The sequence below is a fragment of the Lonchura striata genome, chromosome 1 (assembly GCF_050655825.1).
Source record: "Lonchura striata isolate lonStrDom1 chromosome 1, ASM5065582v1, whole genome shotgun sequence".
In the NCBI taxonomy this organism is placed as follows: domain Eukaryota; kingdom Metazoa; phylum Chordata; class Aves; order Passeriformes; family Estrildidae; genus Lonchura; species Lonchura striata.
Window position 1 is genome coordinate 29,830,505 of NC_140703.1, and position 18,497 is coordinate 29,849,001.

Here is an 18,497-nt window from a genome sequence, read left to right on the forward strand (position 1 = left end):
GTCTGCCATTGGTCCTGAAATGTCCTACTACTCCATGTACCTCCTTGCTCTCGTATCCATCTTATTTCTGGCTTCTGTGTATTTTTTTTTTTAATCCCATGGCACACTTTCCCTTCCACATCCTCACTATCAGGTGGAGGCAGTCCCTGGAGGAACCACCCCTGGTGTGGCACATTTACTTTGCTGACTCACTCTCACAGTGGGAAGTGGAATGGAAATTAGTGGGTGAGCTGGGTCCAAAGTGGCTGTTAGAGACAGGGGAGAGTGCCTTTTCTCCTTGGCTTGCCTGGTTTGTCCAGATTTAAATCTTTGGTAACTTGGGAGAGAAGGTTAGCAGGTCACTTGAGAGGATAAATCCTGGTCTAAAATGTGCAGGGAGTATCCTCATGGAACAGGACTGACAGGCCTAGGAATTGTGCTTGTGCCTTGCTGCTGTGAACATGAGGAAATGCTTTTTCCCTCTTCCCAGTGATCTGGATCTCCAAATGACTTTTAAAGAAACAGGAAAACTTCCATGAGAAAGGGAGATTGGATTGGAGATGATGAGTAGAACTGCATCTTGCTCCTGCAGCTACCTACAACAACATCCAGCCAATCTCAGCTCAGGGCTCAAGGGCTGTCACCTGGAGGCTGCAGTGTGCCAGAGCCCTCCTCTGGTGCTCAGTCCATGCCATGTTCACTTCTGATGCTCCTCCGAGTTGTTTGTTTTCTCTGTTAGAGGGATGGGGCAGGAGCGTAAAGAAGCCACAATGTGAGACCAAGTCTCCACCCCCCAGCTTAACAAGCACAGCAGACAAGCCAAAGAAAATCAGTAATTGGGATTTGAAATATCAAATATCATTGCTGGATGGGTGCTTCTCTGACTTGGGGTCAGTCAGGGGAAAGTTTTAGATCTTTCTATATTTGTGGCTAATGAAAATGGTACAAAAACCTACACAAGGTGTTACAGAAATGTCCAGAATTTCCATTTGGAAAGAGCACTCTGCCTGTGCCTGTCAGTTTGAGACCAGTCATGTACTGGGAAGCCAGAGATGCAGCTGGGGAAGCCAGGCCATTGCCAGGCTGCAGTAAGGCTTTAAATACTGTGCCACGTTCTACATTGCTTTGCTGCTGACTGACCACATGATATTGTTGTAGGGATGAAGCTTTAAAGCAACTTAACCTGTCTCACTGTTTGTCACTAACGGAAAACATGGTCCTGTTCCTGCTGCCTTGCTTCCCTCCCTCTTGTGACTGACCTCTCAGGGAAGAGATTCAGCTGGCTTTGTTTCCTGCCATGTAGGTCAGCTGCTGAGCTCCACCATTGGAAGCAAAAAGAGGGAATGTGGAGGCAGCAGAGCACTTCACTTCTTCTTGTTTCATAGATGTGGGCAGAAGGCAGGATGTTCCTAGCCCTCAAAGGCTTGCCCTTCTTGTCATCAGCACGAGATCATTACCACTTTTTGCATAAAGCATTTTTTTCTTTCTCCTTGATTGGTTAAAATTATGTAGCAGCTGTCCTGCCAAAGTCTGTGACTCTTCCAGAGATAGCTGAAGGTAGCAGTATTTGAAGAGATTTGAAGAGTTGCATGAAATGGTGGAAAAAGAACTAGAAATTCAGAAGGCTGTTAAGAACATCGTGAGACTTGCTCTAAAATTGGCCAAGTCTTGCAGCCCCCCAGTGTGATCTGTGCAGGGTGCTGGAGGGGGCTCCTGCTGCCAGTCTCACTGGCACCCTGTGTGGGGAGGCTGAAGGGAATGGGTTTCCTCCACACTGCAAAACAAGGGTTTCCCTTTTGCACAGTATGCTCTAGAGGGAGATTGCCATCTGTTTAGAGAAATGTTCCTTTTCCCAAGCCCCTCCAGCTCTTCAAGCTGTTTATATTCACCTCAGAGACGTTTTGAAGCACTGACATGAAACTAACTGTCCCTTCTGGATGTTTCATTGCAGGATCTGGGATGATGACTTCCTCACACCCCATCTCAGCCAGCACTCCTGAGGGAAGCAGCTATGGTGCTATTGGTACAGTATATTCCAGAATTTGGGCACAGGGACGCTTCTCCCTGGGGTGAAGGAAGGCCCTTTTAGAGTGATTTACCACCCGAGGAGAATAAAGCTGCAAGCTACTTTAGGAGTGTCTTGCAACTATTAAAAAAAAAAAAAACAACCCAAAAACCCCAAACCAAATTGCAGTTTTTGAGGTTCAGGTTGCACTTTAGGGAAAAGCATCTGCATAATAAAAGTGGCAAACCTGAAAGAGATGCCCTAAGAGACTGTCACTGGAAATGTGTCTTAGACAAAACTACAGTCACCTGAGGGCTGTGGGTGACAATGCTTAGAAGCTGCCTTCTAAATGCTTCAGGCAGGACATTTACTAGTGACTGAAAAAGGTCCCTTGCAAGCAAGCTTCTAGGAGCCTGTTACTAGCTCACAGCCTGCCTTTAAACCAAAGCATGCCTATCCCTGGGAGGCTGGAGGGTTGTGTGCCATAAAGCAAGGCACAATCAGAGTTTCTTGTCCCCAGGGGTTTCACTGGGGAAGAAATAATGTCATACTGCCAACAGGTGAATCATGCCCTGGAGGCAGAGGAGAAAATAACTTCCCGAGGGCTTAATGACCACTTTACCCCTCCTTCCCCTTTTTAAGAAATCTTTTTAAAGCATTTGGTAAATGAGGAAGAAACCTGTGTTCTGCCCATGTTGATGTGAGCAATGAGCTGGGAGTTGCCCAGCCTGTGGGAAGTGCAGGTAGGTCCTGCTAACCTGTATGTGACCAGTACCAGGCATGCAGTGGGAATAAAGCTGGTACTCTGCCTGCTTTGAAAAATCAACTTTCTTCTTTGTCTTTTGTTCTACAGTATTTTTAGAAAAGCTTAGCTATATATAAAGCTTACATAAAATCTGAAGGTTAACTAGGCGAGTGTGTTTTTGACCCCTAACAGTCTGCTTCTTTCTCTAGAGGTATTTGTCTCATCTCAGAATTCCAGATTTCAGAGCTCAGGCTAGTAGAGAGTAGAAAATGTTAAGAAATGAAAAGTAATAGAATAAAAGCAGAGTGAAAACTAAAATGCTGCAGAGAAGGGAAGATAACGGTCCTTCAAACTGCTCTTAGCTGAGCACCTAAAACTTTTAGGAAGGTTTGGGATCATGGAAAAAATTTTTTCCTTGAACTGGCCCTATCAACTTGTCAGAGCATCTGGGACAGTTTGATTCTTGCAGTGCACAGAGGGGTTTAGCCTTTACCCTGTGTGTCTCCCCTCCCTGCTGTGGCCCAGACGAGTCCAGCTCCAGCGGTGGCGGCCAGCTGGGAGCCCCGCCTGGCTCGGACACAGACAGCTCCGTGGAGGAGGAGAGCGACTTCGACACCATGCCTGAAATTGAGAGTGACAAGAACATCATCCGCACCAAGGTACGGCTGGTGCTGCAGTGTGGGCCTCGTGCTGGGTCATGGGCACCTCTGGGTCATGACCAGAACTAGTTACATCCCTGAAATCTCAAAAATCCCGTTCCCTTTCATGGTGGATTTCATCTAATACAGCTGAGTGTGCTTCTTAGTCTTTTTTCAGTCATTGAAAGTTTTCCCCCTCTTATAAGAGTGCTGCTGAAGTGAGTGCTTTAATATGAAAAATCAAAATGTATTGGGGACTATTGAGAAAGGAGGAAAACACCCAGAGAGTGTCCCAGAAAGTTCAAGGAGGTGTGAAGATAGGGAGAAAATAATCTGCAACAGTAGGTGGCTATTTAGTAAAAGCAGTGTGACTACACTGGAGGTACAGAGGGACTTTAAGCCAGCAGCTCTCAAACTGCCTCCTTCTGTCATCCTGCACTGCTCTGTGTGGTTGGAGCCATTCCTGGAGGTCAGAGGATTTTGCAGAACTCACCTCCATAGAATCAAGGGACACAGTGTGTTCACTATGTAAAACCAGTTCAAATACCACCAAGCTGCAAATATGTCAAGATCTTCTACTGGCATCTGTAATCTACATTGGTTCTTCTTTTCTTCCCTCTTCCCCTACTTGCTAATGTTTTAGGTGTTCCTCTATCTATCAGACTTGTCCAGGAAAGACAGAAGAATTGTCAGCAAAAAATACAAAATCTATTTCTGGTAAGGAGAAGGCAAACTGGTAAGGTGCAAACTTGGGACCCAGAGTCTCTGGCTGTGGAGTCTGTCCACATGCCCTAATTCTGAACCACTTCTGAACTACCCTGTAGCCCATTCTGGCCCTGTTCCAATCAATAACTGCAGATCCCACATACTTCATGTAAAGATATTGGTGTACCAGTGCACACGATCCTGGCAATGAATTCTGTTCTGCATCATTGCTTTTAAGGGTGGTAACAACCAGTGCACTGAAACATAATGGAAAGGGGGAGAAACTGGCACTGAAACACATGAGCTGGTGGCTGACATCCTGGCTTTTCCTGTGCTCTTAGCATTTGTCTCTTGTTTGCCTCCTGTGTGCATGAGCACAAGTGCTCCTCTGCTTCAGGGGCTCACAATGAGATCATACCCCAGAGCAGCGAGGTGTGCACATTCCTCCACAAGCACTGTGGGGCTTTCTTCTGGGTGTGCACCCCTGGCTTTGGTGAGTGTGTAAGTGCTGCTGCTGTCTCCCCTCTGCAGGAACATCATCACCATTGCGGTGTTCTATGCCCTGCCGGTCATCCAGCTCGTCATCACTTACCAGACGGTGTGTTTGCCTCCATGGCTGCCCCCTCTTGCTTTAAACTTGCCCCGTGGTTGTGTTGTGCAAGGATGACAGTCACGGTGAAGCTGGGATCACCCAGGAGTTCTGCTCTGTGTCAGGAGCAGTTTACCTTAGCTGCTCTCGCTGCACTGTGTTGATGTTACAGTGAGCTTGGCTCTTTGGGCTTGCATTTTTGCTATTTCTGCTTGGGAAGGGGGAGTGCTGCTGTTTTCTTGATCAACTGATGTCTCATTTGGGTCCTGTTTCATTTTAGAGACAGGAGGAAATTGTTGTTTTCTCTAAGAGACAGCTGAAAGCAAGTAGTGTTTTCTGTGATTTTTCCTGCCTTCTCCCAACTTTGCTATACTGCTCTCATGCAGATATCTGCAAGCATGTCTAGTAGTGGGGGGGTTGAGAGCACACAATGTTTCCTCTGAAGACTGTTATCAGGTTTGTGGCCCTTGACAACATCTTGTCCCACCGTAAAAGCTTTGCTTGCAGACGTCAGTACTCCCTTGTGCTGGTGCTAGAGCTAGGCTGTGTCCTGTACACCTTGTGTTTGTGCTGTGTTTGCATGGGGCAAACCCCCCAGAGCAGGGAGGATTTGCTAATTGCAGGCCTCCCACCTGCTCTCTGTCCAGGTAGTGAATGTGACTGGCAATCAGGACATCTGCTACTACAACTTCCTATGTGCTCATCCCCTTGGGGTGCTGAGGTGAGTGAGCCCTTTTGTCACTGCATATTTGTCTCATGCCTCCCCAGTGTTTGTGCTGTGCCCAGGTCAGGATTTTATGCTTGCCAGGCTCACGGTAGCAGTGTTGGTAGGACCACTGGGAGTTCAGGACTCTGATCTTTGTGTTTTGCTCAGCAGTGCTGCTCTGTTGCAGTGGGACACATGCACCCTGGAACTTGTGGCACCTTGCAAATCACTGGCACAGCAGTGAGGTGCTCCTGTGCTCTGTTGTATCCAAGGAGCAGCAGCTCTGCAAAGAAGTTCAGATCAGTCCTTCCAGTGTAGCATTTCTCTAGATTAATGTGTGAGTGCAAAGAAAGTCCAGAGCTGGGAATCTCACAGAAGTGTTACATTAACTGAGACAGGTGAACTATTCAAATTAAATTGTCGTCTAGAGTGTTAGATTGCAGTTTGGCAGCTGCTGAGGTGGAAGGTGGTGGAGGAGGGAGCAAAAATAGATTCAGCTTATCACAGCCCAGGCTTCAGCTTCCTGCTGCTGTGCTGCCTTTGTCTTAAATCTTCTTCTTTCCTGCAGTGCCTTCAACAACATCCTCAGCAATGTGGGCCACATGATGCTGGGCTTTCTCTTCCTCCTCATTGTGTTGCGCAGGGACATCCTCCATCGTCGGGCCATGGAGATGAAAGATATCTACACCCTGGTAGGAAGCATGATTGCCTGGGAACATGGAGTGAACTCAAAAAACAGAGTGATACACAATGGGTTGCCATTTGTCTTCCTCGCTGGAGGGTTGAATCCTCCTCTTCTTTAACTCCTGTGCAGAAGGGTCTAGGTGGGATGCTTGTGTTCCTGCACACCCCAGTGCTTTAGTGCTTACAGTGTGTCCATACTGCTGTAGTGTGACCCAGCCTGGGCCTCTGAAGACAAGGAGATGAATAGTGGAAGGACTCCCATGGCTCTGGCTTTTCCTGCAGCACTTGCTGTGGAGGAACTAGGACACGAGGCGTGTCCCAAGATGCTTCTCTTTATAGTGAAGTTTGATTTGTCTTACACAAGAGCTGCTTACGATAACTCAGAGGAATTTGGCTGCCTCAGTCTCTGATGCAGAGACTCTTGTAGCCAGAACTTCTGTAGTCTCTCCTCTCTCTGGGAGAGGATGGAAAAGTCTGCAGCCCTGGGAGCAGAGGTGCTGGTGGTTTCTGGAGACAAACAGCTCTGTTCTCACAGACTTGGTAGCAAGTAAAGGCATTAGGAGTTGTAAGGGTCTGCTGCTTGTGGTTTTCAGGTGAAATCTTGGCCAAACTGTGATGGAAATGCCTTCTCACATTGGCTGATGGGCTCTGCTCATGAGCTTCTAAGACCCTACTGATCACAAGAGCAATTCTTGTCAGTCCTCTTTCAGTTTTGGGCAGGATGTAGCATGGGATGAGGCACAGGACAGAGATTTTCAGTTTCATGATGTCAGTACTGAGACGCTGAGGTCTTCAGATCAGAACTTCCAGCAGCATTAGCTTAGGTTTGCTGCCTGTGGATTCACCTGGCTATGCCATGTATCTAAATCCAGAGCCTGTGGTTGCACACAGGGCACTGTGCTGCACTGGTGACTGGAGGACTTGTGTAGGAGTTAGGAGGGATGAAGTGATGGAGAATGGAAGCTTGCCTGTGATCTGGACACTGAGGACACTTAAATACGGCTCTGCTCTCTTCCAGGACTATGGGATCCCGAAGCATTTTGGTCTCTTTTATGCTATGGGCATTGCTCTGATGATGGAAGGGGTGCTCAGTGCCTGTTACCACGTCTGCCCTAATTACTCCAATTTCCAGTTTGGTAAGCTGAGTTTCCTTTCTCCTTTTGAGCTGGAGCTAGGGTTTGCCATGTTCTGTCTCGTGTTGAGTTGCTGATGTTTCTCATCTCTCTAGCCTTGCAAGTCTCCCTAGAGCTTGCCTGTTTCGGTGCTCAGTCAGGAGGATGTGATGCCCTGTGGGCACTTACTTTCTGATCCCCTTTAGTTTTTCTTGCCCCAGAGCATGGAGATGTGCTGCTGCAGGGTGGCAAAGCACAAAGTGCTGTACAGTGCAGTGCAGCAGCAGGGCCAAACCCGAGGCTGGCAGGCACAGATCCCTGATGCTTTGTGTGCCCTTGGAGCAGCTTTCTGGGACCACTGGCAGTAGGTGTTCGCAGTGTTTCTGTTGTGTCCCTCCACAGACACCTCCTTCATGTACATGATCGCAGGACTGTGCATGCTCAAGCTCTACCAGACCCGGCACCCAGACATCAATGCCAGCGCCTACTCTGCCTATGCCTCCTTTGCTGTGGTGATCTCCCTGGCTGTCCTTGGAGTGGTATGGCTCCCTCTTACTCCACTGCTTCTCTGGGAAGGAGGTGACATGGCTGGGAACATGTGAAAATGTCTGGGAAAAGCAACAGAGGAGGAGAAGAGTGTGTTAAGCAGCTGTTAGCATTGGAATTCTCAGTTCTGCTGGTCTTTCCTCCTTGCTTCCCCTGAGCATTCAGGTAGGAGAAGATCAGAACAGTTTCCTCTAGGTGGGCTCTTGTTTTGGGCTTTGCCCACCACATGCCATCCTTCTCAAGAGGAGAAATCCATGCATCCAGATGTACATGTCCAAGTACACAGATGATTTTCCTGGGGTGTGATTCACATTGGAGGAAAGAGGGGTGAGGTTGGCTGGGCTTCCAAGACAGGTATCTTATACCTAGTTGCTTGTGCCTATTTGTCCCCTTTGGAATACTCCATGTTGTTTGTCACAGCTTCTCCAGTAGATTTTCCTATCTCTGCAGAGGAGCAGGGTTAGGATAATGTCTGGGGGCCTCTCAGGCAAATTCCTGGAGTACCTGCCTATGGAAGGGCACTGGAGCAGAACCTACAAGAACCTTGCCTGTTTGCTCTTAGCATTGCAAGTACTGAGCTGGGTTTTACCTTGGAGGTTTCTGCTTCCCTTCTTTTGAAGGACTCATTTTCATTCATCAGTAACCAGGCAAAATCCATGGAATTCTTGCTCTGAACTAGCAGCTAGATCCCAGTGGGCTGTTAGCTCCTGACTACCACATAATGCAGAGGTCTCTGTTTATGAGACTGTCTGTGGGGTAAGTCATGCAGGAGGAGCTGGTGACCTTGGGACTTCTCAAGAATCTCTTGATAGCTGTAGTAGATCTTGACAAGGTTCAAAAACACTGAGACTTTTATTATGGATTGCTCTGTCTTTTGTGGGATGCTTTGAAGCTGTTCAGTGGAGCTTGAAAGCAGCATGTCTCCCTTGTTCCATTCATGGATAGCTGCCTTTTCCACTTGCTTTTTGGTGTGTGGTTTTTTTATCTCTGCCCACACAAAGTGAAAATTTCAGGCGAGTGCTTTGCCCCTGGGTAGGGAAGTTGTCACAGCCTGATGGCAGATCAGAGTTTCTGGACTTCTTATTGTATGAATGAAAAATTGGGATTTTAATGTAGCATTAACCTGTGCTTGCTTGCAGGTGACTTCCAGTCCTTAAATAAAATGAAAATACACCATAGGTGCAATTGCCTGCAGAGCAGTTCTATACCTTTTGGGCTACTTCAGTACAGTTGTTAAAGTAATGGTTGGTTCCTTGACTGCCTTTGGAAAAATCCACCTCTTGGCCAGAGAGCTGCTGCCCAGCCCAGCAGAGAGAGCTTGCTTGGCCTTGTGTTTCTGCTCCCTGGGCCAGCTGCTGTCCATCCAGTCTTGTCTAAAGGGGCATTCAGAAAGAATGGTCTCCTCTCCAGGATTCTGAGCTAATCTTGTTTCTCTGGACTTAATTTTGAGTTTATAGATCTGTTTTATGGTTGGAAGATTTAGGGGTTTTCCCTGTGTTCAGTGAGGTTGTTTAATGTCCCATAGTGAAACAGGACAGGAAAGGATTGTCCTGCTGAAAGAGAGCTCAGTTTACTTTTAAAATTTCTTTGCTTTCAGGTGTTTGGGAAAAATGACATGTGGTTCTGGGTTATTTTCTCACTGATCCATGTTTTGGCCTCACTGGCTCTCAGCACCCAGATCTACTACATGGGTCGCTTCAAGATCGGTGAGTGCCGTGGCCCAGCCATCTCCTCCTGTGTGTGGTGCCTCCTCTCCTCACCTGCCTGTGCAGCACAGTCCTGTGGCCCCTCTTCTGGGCTACCCTGTCCTCTCATCCATCTGATGCTTTCCTGGCCTCTGAAGTCCTTGTGCTCCTGACTCCCATGGGAATCAGCAGGGGCTGTGCTGTCTGGTGGCAGGGCTGCAGGGCTCTGAGTGAGCTGCAGCTCTCCCTAGTGCTGTGCTCGGAGGGGTGACCCACAGCCTGTCATGGAGTGAGGCGGGGAGGGTCTGCTGGGGAGCCTGGCTCTTGTGCTCTGCTTAAACCTATTTCTTCTTCCTCTTGTGCCCCCGTCTGCCTCAGATGACCCTGACTCAGGTAACCACAGCTTTCCTTCTTCCCTGTTGAACGGATGGTGCTGAGCTGCAGCAGCCAGGGATTGCATGGATGTGTGTGGGGAGGCAGCATCGTGTGCCACCTGGGGTCAGCTCCTGGGAAGTGAAACCAATTTCCCAGCAGCACTGCCAGTCCTGTTCCTTGGCAGCAGGGGAGTGAGCCAACACGGGAGAGCTCAGATTTTGGTGCAGGAGCCTTTTCAAGCTCTGTGCTGTGGCTAAAGGGGAATATGTGTATTCATGTATGTTTGCACATCCCTGCTGCCACTGATGGCTTTGCCGTGAAGCTTCTGCAATGATTTTGAGAGCAGGAGTGTCTTGAGTGTGCTCTGCCCCTCTAGGACCCTCTAAGGCCTGTGGAACCTGTTTTTACTGTTTCACCACTCTGGCAGCTTGTTCCCTGGAAGGTGCTTTACCCCTTCCTACACACACACACACACACACCCCTCTTCTGGAGATGGGGTTGAAAAGCCAGCTTCTTTACACATAAAGGCAGGGCCTGAGTGACTTCTGAGCAGTGCTAGAAGTGCTAGAAAGGATTTTAAAATTTATTTTTGTTGTAACTTGTTGTTCTGGACAACTGCCATCTACATCCTGTGGTGGATGCCCTCCTGCTCAGCACGGAGTGCTTCCGAAGGGCAAGACATGAATCTGCTGACACCTTGGGCTCTCTGGTGTCAGCTGGTGGGTGTCAGCTTCTTCCTCATAGGCATTTTGGAGCTCAGTGTGCTGGCTGTTCTGGCTTTCTATCCTTTGCTTTGACAGACATGGGCATATTTCGGCGAGCAGTGATGGTGCTGTACACGGACTGCATCCAGCAGTGCAGCCGACCAATGTACATGGTAGGTGACTTCTCATCCCAGCACCTCTCTGCAGTTCCTCACTTCTTTAGGCAATGTGCAGAGGAAAGAGGTAAAAATCACTTTAAAAAGTGATGGTCCTTGCTTCCCCTGTTCTTCTTACCCCAAAAAGGTTGGGTAAGTGTAGGTCTCTGCTGGAGTGGTTTACTCCCAGCCTCCAGGCCTCCCGTGATCTCAGGCTTGGTGAATAAAACATCAGAGCAAAGGTGATACAAGTGTGACAGGATTTGCTTTTGCACTTGCTCTCTGGGAGCATCCATTCAGAGGAACAGGTACAAGGCTCTGTGCAGTGCAGCCTCTCTGGGGTAGGCTGCAGCTATTTTGGGTCTGTGACTTAAGCAAAAGCAATTGCCATTTCTGCAGCACCTCAGGGCAGATAACAAAAAGTTAAGAAAAGGTGGTTGTTACCTTGTGTTCCACTGATTGCTTTCTCCTTAGCAAAGAGTGCTAATTAGGGCTTGAAGCCACATGAAGTTTTTATCCATAAGCCTTCCTAATTTTTTATTTATTCTCCCATCTCTGAATAAGCAAACTTGGTCCACTCAGGCATGAAGTAAGCCTGGCCAGCCTTAAACAGCTACATCATGAAAGCAGCTGTAAGCATAAATGCACATGCCCCCCAGATAGAATCATTCTGCCTGCTGTTGTTACAGTCCTTCCCAGCTAATGGTGATGGCAAGGAAAAAAAGGCTCCCTGAATATGTGCAGGATGCTGTCCAAAGCCTCTCTGCTACCTTTTTCAAGCATGTCCTTGCTCTCTGCAATAGTTCTTTTGTAAAACAGTGGGAGGGAAGGAATCTAACTAGAAAAACAGTAGAAACAGTCAAAGGATTCACAGAACCTCTTGAGGTTGATCTCTTAAGTGCTGAGGTTGTCCTTTTTTAGATATTTAGTCTCCTTACTTAAAATTTTTGAAGGTCAGAGCAGTTTCCAACCCATAAAAGCTCACATAGATCCAGGTGCATGTGTGTTTGCAGGGACTGGATTCCAAATCCTCATATAATTCTCTCCTGAATTTCTGAGGCAAAGGCCTTTTTGCATACTCTTTGCATTTTACATGATCATCAGTGTCTTTTCTCCAGGACAGGATGGTGCTGCTCATTGTTGGGAACCTGGTCAACTGGTCCTTGTAAGTACTGGTGTGTTGGTGCTTTGTGTATTTGTGCATGTGGGCAGCAGGATTTGGTACTGGGACATGGGTGGCACTGGGAGTGATGGGGAGATGCAGCAGTTCTGTGCAGTAATCCTGTGCTGGGGCCCTCTGACATGTTTTGGCAGGCAGGCTGATCTGAGGGTGGTTGGCAGATCCATGGGATGCAGTGCAGCACTCGAGCTGCATGGAGCATCCCCTGAGCGTCTCAGCTGGGGGTGTCTCATGGCTCGTGTTTGAGGAGCTTGTGCAGGGCTGGCCTGTACTGTGCTGCTGTGCTGTGCTTCCCACAGAGCTGGGAGATCTCTGGCACAGCCAAGGAGCAGGAGACCTGGCAGACACAGTCACAGAGCCTGGCTGAGCAGTAACTGCAGTAGCAACTCTCGGATGAGACCTAAAATCATTGCCCCAGGCTCTTGCTTTTCACTAAGGCTGCTTCTCAGGGACATGTCCAGGTCTAGGGCCAGATCCTACTGAGTGAGATGTGTTTGACCATGGGTTGGAAGCAATCCAGAGCCCTTGCCTGTCCTCTGGGGTCTCCAGTTGCTTCAGCAGCTGACCATGGCTAAATTTCCTTGGCTGGGAGGAGAGGCAAATGGTGCATTTCCCCCAGGGAATTGGGAAGCTGTGGCACTGGTGCTGTGTCCTGCAGTCCTGGTGGGGGCTAGAACAGCATGTGGCTGTCAGCTTGGGGATGTACCCCATCCCCAGTGAAAGAAGCTGCCTGATGTCCCTTCTATCCTCTCTCTCAGTGCTATCTTTGGGCTGGTGTATCGGCCCAGAGACTTCGCCTCCTACATACTGGGAATCTTCATCTGTAACCTGCTGCTCTATCTGGCCTTCTACATCATCATGAAGGTAATGGGCGGCAGCTGTAGATGTCCATGGGGCTCCTTTCTCCAAAGGGGAAGGGATGGGCCTTTCTTCTGGCTACAATTTGGGTTCCTGTGGTGCTGCAGAGGGATGTGGAGGGACTTTTGTGGGGCTCTGGGTGCGACAGGGTGCTGGGGAGGGATGGTGTGTAGCCATTTCGGGGGCAGCTGGGCTGTGTCTTTGAGGGGTGGGCAGCCCTTTCCAGATGCAGATAGTACAGGCTGGTGTGTGAGCCCTGTGTGTGCCCTGGAAAGAACTCAGGGTGTGTCCCTGTCTGCAGCTCCGCAGCTCTGAGAAGCTCCTGCCCATTCCCATGTTCTGCATCGTGGCCACAGCAGTGGTGTGGGCAGCTGCCCTCTATTTCTTCTTCCAGACCCTCAGCAGCTGGGAGGTAAATTTCCCTTTTACTGTTCTGTCCATCTCTTTCTCATCATCTTTCCTTCCTGGTGCTTGTTTTGCACAAAAAATGACTCTGGAGAAGAGTCTTGGGCTGCTCATGGGGGGCTTAAAAGGTTTAACTCATGTAGCAGACTTGTGAAGGGAGCATGAGAAGCTGTGCTGACCCAAAAATTACTGTAGCTGTGTAGAGGCTGTTTATAACCAGGTGATCTGGAGGTGACTGGTCCTTCCTAGGGGACAAAGAAGGAGCTGGGGATCTGGAAGGAAAACTGGGAAAATCCTGACCAGTGCTGATGGAAGACATCCCTGGAGCAGATGGCCACCTGGAGTCAACCAGGTCAACCTGCCTGGGGTTGTTAGGGCTCTTGGTGACCTGGGAGGCCATTAAATGCTGACTGGGTGCCTTCTAACAGGATGTCACATCCATCTCCATGGAAATGAGGGGCTTGTTGCAGGGTGGCCTGGTGGAGGCTGTGCAAATTGTGCTATGCAGGACCTATGTGCTGTGCAGAAATGGAGATCAGAGGGTTCCCCTTGCTTGTGGGCTGTGGTCCCAGATCCATTTTGTTGTTTCTGGCCTGCCCATGCCACATTTCTGGCCAGCACAGCAACTTTTCCTGGATCCTGCTTGGAGGGTTAAGACAGGGTGATCCCTATAGAGTCCAGTGTGGTCAGCAAGGGCCCAGTAGGGGTGGCTGTCAGATCCTGACCCTCTGCCTGCCCTCCTAGGAGACTCCAGCAGAGTCCCGGGAAAAGAACCGGCCATGCATCCTGCTGGGATTCTTTGATGACCACGATGTCTGGCACTTCCTCTCTGCAGCTGCCTTGTTCTTCTCCTTTCTGGTGAGTCCTGCTGAGCCTCCCACTCTGCTGGATGGCCTCTCCCTCTCCTTTCACCTTGCTCCCTTTTATCCACATGGAGCTGTGCCTGCTCCAGAACTCCACAGAAGTGCCCCAACTCATCTGCTTGTCTCTACCTCCTGACATCCTTCAAAGTGGGATACTCCTTGTCAGTGGGGTCAGGCTTTCTCCTTTATGTTATTTCTTTCCCAGTGCCTTCTGGCCTCAATTTCTTCTGGGGCTATGGGTCACACAGCTGTTGTAGGGAGGCTGAGGGGCTGCTGCTGTGACCAATGACTCACGGATTTGTGAACATCTCCCATAAAGGCAAGGCCTGAAGATCTAAAAGGAAGACCTCCCTGGCCAGCAAGTCCTGAATCTGGCTTGCACTTTCCTCCTCAGGTCCTGCTGACCCTGGACGACGACCTGGATACGGTGCGCAGGGACAAGATCCCAGTGTTCTGAGTCCCTGGGGACAGGGGCGCAGAGGTGTCCCAGACCGCTCAGTGAAGGGCACCGGGCCTCTGGTGTCTGTGGAGAATGAGCCTGCTTCCATGGCCAGCAGCCCCGTGGGGGCAGGGGAACGGGATCCCCCAGCAGGCACGGAGGGGTGCTGTGGCACTGAGGTGGGACCAGGAGGGAAGATGATGTTACTCCTTTCCTGCCCATCCTCTGGGGCAGGCTTGATCCAGAGGCCAAGGCCAGTGCACAGCCCTCTGGCTTGCGGGTGCTGGAGCCAGTGAGGGGGGAGGAAACAGGAGAGGCATGTCAGAGACCTTTGCTTCCCTTCCTCCCTGCTGATGTGCTCCACTTCCTCTCTGGTGAGCAGCCGTGCAAACCTTCCTGCACAGAGAGCTAATGTCTGCTGCCCTCAGAGAGTCCCTTCAGCAGCACAGGGAGAGCATTTGGTTCCTGTACTGCAGCAGCCAAGGGAGAAAAGGACTCCAAACTGAGGTGGCAGTGGGGGGACTGTGTTTTATTTTATCCTCTTTTTGTTGGACAGACTCATTTGGTAGCTGGTGGGGAGCCACGGTACCAAGGCTGCAGCGCTGGTAGGAGGTGGTGAACTCGAGCTGCCTGTGAGGGCTCTGCCAGACTCAGAGCCTCCTACCTTGCTCTCTTGCAGCCTCTCTGTCACTCCTGTTGAACACTCCTCTGGCAGCTCCTGCTGGCACTTGGCAGTGCTCTGGTCTCTGTCACAGCACCACAAGTGCTCTCCTCGAGTGACCCTGAGAGAGAGCGCACAGCAAAGCCACAGCCCTGTGGGGCAGCCCTTGGCTCCTGCTGGGTGCCTTGGTAGGGCCTGGGTGGAACAGGGAGGTTTGCCAGCAGCCTCAGACTTTCTCCTCTCATGAGCTTGCCTTGGACAGCCTTGGCAAAGTAGATTCTCTTATGGGCTGGGAGGATGAAGGAGATTTTGGGGCAATTGGTGTTGAGCTCCTTAGCTAAAGATGTGGACCAAAATTTCTTCTCCAACTTGTCTGAATTGGAAATGAGTTTTTTAATGGCTTCTGCATTATTTTCAGTTTCTTAGTTATTTAAAAAAAACAAGGATAAGGTGTGAATTATTTCAGGCCTTGCATCTAAAACGGGACCTGTTTTGCTAATTTGCAATTAAAAAGTGTTCTTTGAGGCCTGCTGTCCTTATTCTTGTCTGCCTGAACATTTTTACTTTGGTGTATGTGCATGTAGCCTAGTGATGCAAAGGTTTCATTCCACTTTTGATTACTCAAGCAGGTGACTCTGGTGATGTTTTACTCCAAGAGTCTGTATCTCCTTGAAGAGTTTTACACCAGCTGGTTTTTATTTTTATCTAAATGGGAGTTTGTCAAGATGGTCAATAAAATGGATGTTCCCGGTGCCCTGCTCTGCAGGTTGATCTGAATTCTTCTTGCTCCTGCTCTCAGCAGCAGCAGACACAGCAGTCAGGGCAGAGGGGTGCCCAGTGGTGTCACACAGGTGCTGCCACCCTTGGAACTGCCACAGGTGTTTCTGGAGTATAGGTGTGGATGACCTGCTTGTTCTCTTAACCAAATTGCCTTTGTGAGGCTACATAGAGTAAAGAACAGACACTCTTGTTTGTCACTGTAGTCCCTTGGGCAGGGTGAGGAGAGGGCTGGAGGAGGAATGACACAAGAGGCTGCCAGCCTTTCTCTTCCCAAGCAGAGCTGTGCCAGACTGAAGGGGGACCTCTGTGCCCCCAGATTTGTCCAGTTCTGGGGATACATTTTTATAAAATATACTTTTTCCTTGTCTTTTCATAATCTGTAGTCTCAGACCATGTTCCAAGCTTGTATTTGTTTCTAGACAGGAAGCTGGTTATCTTCTCTAAATTGAAATGTGAGGAAAAAATAATGTTGAACAGCAGTTGGAAGGCTTGACGTAGGAGGTGGAACAGCATATGGGCTTGCTGTGCTGAGCAGAGATGGGCACAGCATGGAATGGTAAGGTGGTAGCAGGGAGGGAGAGGGAGGCTGGGGAACAGCACAGAACAAACAGAAAACCATAACAGAATTCAATTAAATACAAGGAGAGGCACCTCAAGCCTGAGAGATGGGAGGAAGGGTTGGAATCGTCTCCCTGCTGCTCCTGTGCTTCCAGCTTGCTGTGTTAGTTTTTAAAATTTCCTCTTAGCTTTGCCCTGCCTGCTGGGCTCTGTTGGTGCTTCAGCTCTCCCAGCTGGTGGCCACCTGACCCCTCGATGGCTGTGGCTGCTGAGGGTCTGGCTGGGCACTTGGGCACTCTGTGCTCCCAGCTGTCCTAGGCACGCTTGGCTCTGCAGCCCTTCCCCAGAAATGCAGCTTGCCTCCAGTGCTGCTGTCCTTGGCCCACAGCCCTTGGGCAGGAATGTGGGGGTGCTGGTTGTTGCTGGTATGTGGGGGACCTCATTCCCTGATTTGCAGGGGTCATGCTGCTGTTTCCTCACCTTGCTCTGCTCACAGAGGGAGACAGATGTGTAGGGTAAAAGCAGAGCAGCACTGTGGAATTGTGTTGGGAGGTGAGGGGGCCTTTATGCTGCCCATAGCTGGTAGTGGAGTCCCTGCTTCCCCCTGCTGTGCCCATGCTTGGGATAAGCTGCTGTCACAGCTCGTGAAAGGGAAATAACAGTGCCACAGGCAGGGCCACCTCCTACTTAGAACAAGTTGTTCAAATGTCCATCCAACCAGGCCTTTCTAAAGATGGTGCATCCACCACCTCTCTGGACAATCTGTTCTAGTGTTTTACCACTCCCATTGTAAAAAACTTCTTCCTTACATCCCATATATTCCCTGTTTTCTCAGGAAATGTAGGTAAAATTGTTCTGCCCAGTACAACTGAAAGGAGAAGGAAACAGCTGCTGTACAATACTGACATCCCCTCACAGGTTAGGAAAACTACCAGGGTTATGTGAGCTGTCACAACTCCCCCTGGAGCCTCTGGACTGGCAGAAGAGCAGCCAAGGCAGGGGGAATGCACTGCAATGTGAAAGAGGAAGGCAGCTCCCTCGTGTCCTGTTTCTCCTCCCCTCTGTGACTGAACTGTACACTGGCTGTCACTGAAGGAAAAAAAGTCCCTCTATCTCAATACTAAATTTCAGCCTTTTTTTAAATTAAGACCCTCCCTAAAGGCAACTTCCATGCCTGCAAGTATTTTGAGATTTCCAAGCCAGGTTTTCTGGAGTCCCTGAAAATAACTGTTTCCTAGTAATTCTGTCAGCTTCAGTATTGTGCAATCTCTCCAGGGTAATTTACTTACCTTGCAGGGTCTCTGTACTGCTCTCATCCAAACTGCATTCTTTAAATTCAAACTGTGACAAAACAACTGTCTTAGACCACTTCCAAAGCAATGCAAGGGGACTATGATGAGAAGCATTGTATAAAATGAAGTTGTATCTCAACAGTGATCGCTGTCACTGAGGCAGGGACAGCACCTGCATGTATTTTTTAGATAATACACAATCAGTATTTATTTCTTCTGAATTAAGTAGTTTTGTATCTCAACTAATATGGTGCATTACTCTGGTATATGCAGAGAATGTGCATCAGTGGAAAACTCTCACTGTAAATTCCCAGTCTCAAAGCAAAGCTTTTATTTTTACCTCTACTTTAGAGTGATTGGCATAGCTTTATATGGGGAAAAAATGAACACAATATTCAAAGAATGTTTTTCTCTTTTTTTAATAAAATACTATCATGTTCATATCTATACAAATAATTATTACAACTATTAAACAAAGTATTACATTTAACAATAGAAATCTCAGAACTCTGAACAAGATCATGGTTTGGGATATTTACACCTGAATGCAACACATTTGTAAAAAGATGTCAAAATAAACAGAGCAAGATCTTATTTACAATTGGAAGATGATGTTCCTGTTCATTCATTATAGATTTCTACTGCAGAGTTCCTATTTTCCATTACAAAATAGTAAGAACTTTCCACTGGGACCGTATCCAAGTCATGTACAGCTGTATAAAACAGAAGCACAGCAGAATACTCTGGACTGAATATAAATAATTTACATTGTGGAGGGCAACAGCATCTTTGATTAATCTCCTGTGGCAAAATCCATACTTGCTTCCCTTCTC

The 18,497-nt window shown here is 48.7% G+C and overlaps 1 protein-coding gene across 2 annotated transcripts in view; it reads left to right on the forward strand.

Annotated features, from left to right (window-relative positions):
* The window catches only part of SIDT1 (SID1 transmembrane family member 1), a 39,541-nt gene extending 23,754 nt beyond the window's left edge, over positions 1-15,787 (forward strand). The window contains exons 11-26 of one of the 2 annotated variants that reach the window (XM_021548840.3): positions 1,931-2,002; positions 3,255-3,388; positions 4,011-4,084; positions 4,604-4,670; positions 5,309-5,382; positions 5,936-6,059; positions 7,070-7,187; positions 7,566-7,702; positions 9,307-9,415; positions 9,773-9,787; positions 10,570-10,646; positions 11,747-11,793; positions 12,567-12,672; positions 12,968-13,078; positions 13,816-13,929; positions 14,329-15,787. In XM_021548840.3, coding sequence (XP_021404515.1) covers positions 1,931-2,002; positions 3,255-3,388; positions 4,011-4,084; positions 4,604-4,670; positions 5,309-5,382; positions 5,936-6,059; positions 7,070-7,187; positions 7,566-7,702; positions 9,307-9,415; positions 9,773-9,787; positions 10,570-10,646; positions 11,747-11,793; positions 12,567-12,672; positions 12,968-13,078; positions 13,816-13,929; positions 14,329-14,391 — 1,442 coding nt within the window. In that variant the 3' untranslated portion in view covers positions 14,392-15,787. The remainder of the gene's footprint in view (positions 1-1,930; positions 2,003-3,254; positions 3,389-4,010; positions 4,085-4,603; positions 4,671-5,308; positions 5,383-5,935; positions 6,060-7,069; positions 7,188-7,565; positions 7,703-9,306; positions 9,416-9,772; positions 9,788-10,569; positions 10,647-11,746; positions 11,794-12,566; positions 12,673-12,967; positions 13,079-13,815; positions 13,930-14,328) is intronic. The other variant, XM_021548841.3, reaches the window with a different exon arrangement.
* Positions 15,788-18,497: the final 2,710 nt, after the last annotated feature.